Source organism: Arachis duranensis, chromosome 6, assembly GCF_000817695.3.
Source record: "Arachis duranensis cultivar V14167 chromosome 6, aradu.V14167.gnm2.J7QH, whole genome shotgun sequence".
In the NCBI taxonomy this organism is placed as follows: domain Eukaryota; kingdom Viridiplantae; phylum Streptophyta; class Magnoliopsida; order Fabales; family Fabaceae; genus Arachis; species Arachis duranensis.
Window position 1 is genome coordinate 4,411,886 of NC_029777.3, and position 5,750 is coordinate 4,417,635.

A 5,750-nucleotide genomic window follows, 5' to 3' on the forward strand; every position below is an offset into this window, starting at 1 on the left:
ACTGCTGTGGTGTAGGAGATTCCATTAATTATTTAACTGGACTACATTAAAGTTAAATGAAATTTTTTTGGATTCAAATAGAACACTCTAAATTTTAAAGACCAAAATAAGATTACACCCAAACGTAAGGGACCAATTTAATACTTTATCTAAATTTTAATATTTAAATAAAAAAATAATTTTAAAACTTAGAGAAAATTTTAGATGTAAAAAAAAATTAGAGATAAAAAAAGTTTTCGACTCTACCTTGAGCACCAAAATCATTCTTCACCCAAATAAATATATGCTAAAAATAGTAAGTTAAACTTTTCTGTGTACAATAAATTTTCCAAACAAAAGAAGCAACTGGCATTTCAGTTGAGGGTTCAACTACTTTTCTTTGCATGCTAACTAAGCAGATCAAATAATATATCAAAATAACTCAACTCACCAACTTTGTACTTCCATCTTGCAAGAACTACTCATCAAGCTGAGATGGGAAGCCTCTCGGTACTATTATCTTTCGTTCAATAATATCATTCTTTTGCATGTTTAATTAGTAGCTAGATGCCATTGTTCAAAGTATTTTCATATTCATATATGTTAGGTTGACACATCCAATTTACAAAAGAGTAGTAGTAGTGCTACACTTGTTTGCACTCCTGTTCTTGGAACCACCGTTAATCAGATGTTGGTTGATATGGCAAGAGCCAAGGAAATTGGTGCTGATCTTGTTGAGATTCGCCTTGATTATTTGACAAACTTCAACCCAAGATTCCATCTCCAAACCCTCATCAAGCAGTGTCCTTTGCCCACTATTGTCACCTATAGGTACACACTCAAACTCAATTTGCACAATCCAAGATTTGATTCCTTACATGTTCTTTGAATAAGAATTTCAATTTTTGTGGTTTAAATGATTTTAGTTATGGTGCTAATTTTTCAGACCGACATGGGAAGGCGGTCGATACGAAGGAGATGAAAACAGAAGACAGGATGCTCTTAGCTTAGCAATGGAATTAGGGGCTGATTACATTGATGTTGAACTTCAGGTACCTACTTTTTTATTTAATAAGGTTTTTTTGGTATCTATTGTTTTATCAAATTTTTAAATAGGTCTTTATATTTTTTTTCTTTTCAATTGGACTTTTACACTAGAAATGACCTAATTGAAAGAAAAAAAAAGTATAGAGACTTAATTATAAATTTAGTAAAACTATAGCTACCAATAGAATAATTAAACATTTAGTAAATAATAAGACATGCATGAGATTTTTAATTTTAGACAATAAAGGGGTGCTTTAGTACTAGGGGTGGCAAGCGGGAAAGCCCGCCCCGCCAGAAGCCCGTCCTTTGGCGGGTTGGTCCGCCCTGCCCCGCCTAGTGAGACGGTCCTAGAATCCTAGCCCGTCCCGCCTAATTGCGGGCTGGCGGGCTAAACCCGCCAAAACTCTTTTTTTTTTTACTATCAATTGTCTCCAAAATAATATAAACATAATTCAAAATACTCAATTTTTATCTTCATACTCTTGTAAGTTAGGTTCGGAGAAGTTAGGTTTTGGCAAAAAAATTGCAAAAATACTCCCTCACTAATAAAAACCTTAGCCCGGTGGGGAAGCCCGCCCCGCCCCACCAAAGCCCGCCAAAACCTGCGGTTTAAGCGGTGCGGGTTAGGCGGGCTTTTACTATTTGGCGGTCCCAATTTTCCAACCCAACTCGCCTTTTTTGGCGGGTTACGCGAGCCGGCCCGGCGGATTTAGGCCCGTTTGCCACCCCCTATTTAGTACACAAGCATCCGGGTTAATGCAGGTCCAAGAAAGGGTCACACCTTTTTCTGACTGTTTTTTTTTTTTTTGTCTCCCTAGCATTACCCTGTTTGTAATGTAGACAACCTAACTTGATAATTGAATAGGTTGCTAATTCTATGACTTGTTGCAAGTTTTAATTTGTTAATGATTCCAACCTTTGTATACAGGTTGCTCATGAGTTCAACAGTTCCATACATGGAAAGAAGCCTGATAATTTCAAAGTCATAGTTTCTTCACACAACTTCCATGACACTCCATCCTCTGAGGCAATTGCCAATCTCATAGCAAGAATACAATCCACCGGAGCCGACATTGCAAAGATAGTGACCACTGCATCAGACATTACTGATTGTGCCCGAATTTTCCAAATCACTGTCCATTCCCAAGTAAGTCATGCATAATTGCAATCCATGTGTAGCAGCAAGTAGGAACTAATTTGATTGACCATATTATATATACCATGAAAAAAAAATGCCAGATCCCAACCATAGGAATCGCACTAGGCGAAAGGGGATTGCTTTCGCGATTACTTAGCCCGAAGTTTAGTGGTTATCTCACCTATGGTGCACTAGATGCAGATACTGCCTCGGCTCCGGGACAAACCACAGTAAAGGATTTGCTAGAATTGTACAATTTCAGGCTTATAAAACCAGATACTAAAGTGTATGGAATTATAGGAAAGCCGGTTGGACACAGCAAGAGTCCTCTTTTGTTCAATGCAGCCTTCAAATCAGTTGGGCTGAATGCAGTTTATATGCACTTCTTGGTGGATGATGTTGAAAAGTTTTTCAATACTTACTCATCCCCTGACTTTGCCTCTGGATGCAGGTTCTCTTTCTCTTCGATTCGGTTCAAGTTTTTCAATGTCTATACATGTAGTTGATATGTTGAATTGGTTACTTATACAATGCAGTTGCACAATTCCTCATAAAGAGGCTGCACTTAAATGCATGGATGAGGTTGATCATATTGCTAAGGTACTAATCAATGTTCTCTAAAACAAGCAAGTGCAGCATAGTTCTTACTAGACTTTACATGATCATACAAATGGTTCTTTCAATTCTTACAGAAAATAGGAGCTATCAATAACATTGTTAGAAGGCCTGATGGGAAGTTAATAGCTTTTAATACTGATTACATCGGCGCTATTACCGCTATTGAGGATGGATTACGAGGTTCTTGATTGGAGATTCCCCAACTAATGCAAACTCAGGTTAATAATATTTCTCAAATTATGGTTTATTAGATTCTTGTTTCTTTGATGACAGCCTTGGAGGGTGCAAAACCGGCACCCGGATCGCCCTTGTCTGGGAAGCTGTTTGTTGTTCTGGGAGCAGGTGGCGCCGGGAAATCACTTGCATATGGTGCTTCACAGAAAGGGGCAAGAGTTGTGGTAGCTAACCGCACATTTGGTATGACAATATGGATCTTGCAGTGGTATTCAGATAAATGCTTCCTTAAAACTATTCCATCCATCTTAGAAAAGTTATGTTCAAATTAAAAGCTATTTCAAAATTGAGGGAGTAGTATAGAGACTTTTAAACAATTTCTGTTGTCTATTTATTACAGAACGCGCTAAAGAATTGGCTAACAAAGTTGGAGGAAAATCTCTGCCATTGTGTGAAGTGGAAAATTTCCATCCAGAAGAAGGGATGGTACTTGCAAATACAACTTCTGTGGGAATGAAGCCTAATATGGATCAAACTCCAATACCTAAGGTTTCTTCCTTCACCCATTTGTATTAACTATTATTCATCATCAAATACAACTCATGAATTAAGAATTATCACAATAACCAGATATACTTGACATTACTATACTTAGTAGTTAGCCGTTAACGAAACTTTTCACTGCACAAGAATCTTTCAAAAACTGATCAACTAATATTATCTATCAACCCAAATAGTTTGTTTTTAATTTGCCAAATATATCACTATTGTATAATCTTTCATACGTACTGGCGCAACACCCAATGTTGGGTTTGTTTTTTTTAATTCCCAATATCTTATTCTTTTTAATAATAAATAAAAAGAATAAAGTATTGTTTTTGTCCCCAAGTTTGGGATAAGTCTCAAAGTTGTCTTAATATTTCAATCGTCCTATTTAAGTTCTTAACGTTTTAAAATTGACTCAATGTTGTCCTGTCGTTAGGGATCCGTTAACAGAATTGACGGCGGGACAAAATTGAAACGATTTTAAAACGTTATGGACTAAAATAAAACGAAAATGTTGGGGACAAAAACGATACATAAAAATAAATTTTAGTTTTATCCTTTAATAATATCAATTTTTTGCTACATAAGTAAATTACACTTAATCACCTTAATCACAACCTCTACAAGCTTGATGAGGAACTCAATGATTAAACATATATGCAGCATGCTTTGAAGCATTATTGTTTGGTGTTTGATGCAATCTACACACCAAAAGACACCAGGCTCTTGCGTGAGGCAAAAGAAGCCGGAGCTGCCATTGTGTATGGGACAGAGATGTTGATCCGCCAAGGCTTTGAACAGTACAAAAACTTCACTGGCTTACCTGGTAATTATAATTAACATGAATTTAAATTCCCATTGATGAACAAATAATTTGAAGAACATAGCTGACATGATTTTTCTTTTCTTTTCTCAATTTCAGCACCGGAAGAGTTGTTTAGACAACTTATGGAGAAACATGCATGATTTAGAATTTGTGGGCACTATTTGGATTTTGTAGCAGTGAATCAAGGCTTAGCTTTGTTGGCCCGAAAATGAATGAATAATGGTTATGGGTGCTATGTTACAGTGTTTTAAGAACTTCTTTTACCATCCTCAACTTATTTAAGCTCCTTTTAGTTTGCAACATTGCTGTGTAGTACAGTTATGGATAGTGGATACTAAACTTCCACCACTACTATACTAGATGTACACTAAAATTGCTATCAAAATTAATTATCGGTCAATAATACATATTAAAATATAAAATACACATTAAAAATTAGTTAAATTGTCAAATCCAACCAAATAGGTACAAGTCCAATATAAAAAAAATAGGCGCACATGCATCATTGCTTTTTCTCCGTGTAACATGAATTTTTACATATAGTAAAATTTATCGATATAGCATAAAAAATTTTATACATAGCACAAAAATTTGTACAAATAGTATATAAACTTTTGCTGTGAATATATTTTATTGATTGGATGAGTTCATTGTAGTTCTGATTCTTCAAAAATTTGTGGTGTATGTATTTTCTTGGGTTGGGTATCAATGTTTTGTACATGTAATCTTTTAAAAATCTGTGTTGTGCATCAAATTTTTTGTATTGTGCACCAAATCTTTGGTGTGATATACTAAAATTTTTGTGTTGTGTATATTCATGTAGTCTTTTAAAATTTGTGTTATATACCAAAATTTTTGTGTTGTGCATCAAAATTTATGTGCTCTAATTTTTTAAACATATATAAGAAAAAAGAAGATGAAATTACTACGTTAAAAAAATATATGTGCATTTAATTTGGTTGAGACTTGATTGATAAAATTACTTAACTGTGTAGTTTTATTATGTTTATTCTAATATACAATATCAAGATATTGAGGTATACGTAAAAATTACAAATTCAACCGTAATTAACTCTTCACCTTATTACTTTATTAATTTTTTCATTTTAAAGAATCTAAATTCTTAATTTTTCTTTATGTACACTATTTTATTCTTATTATTATTGACTCGTATCGAATCGATTAATTTAACCAAGTTAATCGAAAATTTGTTACTAAACTAGTTCGGTTTAACTAAAAAATTAATTAAAAACAAATCGGTTAAATAATTAAAAAAAAATTAGATAAAAATAATCAATTAATTGAATTAGTTTAAATTTTTAGTAATTATCTAGTTTAAAATAATAAAATATAAAAAATATTTTAAAAAATATATATATTATATACATAAATATATTATTTTATTAAATTTTAATTAAATAT

General features: G+C 33.5%; 1 protein-coding gene across 1 annotated transcript; it reads left to right on the forward strand.

The window, feature by feature from the left end:
• The first annotated feature begins 347 nt into the window (after window positions 1–347).
• LOC107492086 (bifunctional 3-dehydroquinate dehydratase/shikimate dehydrogenase, chloroplastic) lies at window positions 348–4,768 on the forward strand. Its single transcript, XM_016113058.3, has 11 exons — window positions 348–489; window positions 587–810; window positions 926–1,031; window positions 1,955–2,173; window positions 2,266–2,615; window positions 2,701–2,764; window positions 2,857–2,962; window positions 3,056–3,199; window positions 3,357–3,505; window positions 4,166–4,328; window positions 4,425–4,768. The coding sequence occupies exons 1-11, from the start codon at window positions 475–477 to the stop codon at window positions 4,466–4,468; spliced, it is 1,584 nt and encodes a 527-aa protein (XP_015968544.1). The 5' UTR covers window positions 348–474; the 3' UTR covers window positions 4,469–4,768.
• Window positions 4,769–5,750: the final 982 nt, after the last annotated feature.

What these genes read in the sequence shown, in the direction of transcription:
- LOC107492086 (XM_016113058.3), top strand. An exon ending in GACTTTGCCTCTGGATGCAG is followed by an intron (nt 2,616 to 2,700) that starts GTTCTCTTTCTC and finishes TATACAATGCAG; the next exon opens with TTGCACAATTCCTCATAAAG. An exon ending in AGGTTGATCATATTGCTAAG is followed by an intron (nt 2,765 to 2,856) that starts GTACTAATCAAT and finishes CAATTCTTACAG; the next exon opens with AAAATAGGAGCTATCAATAA.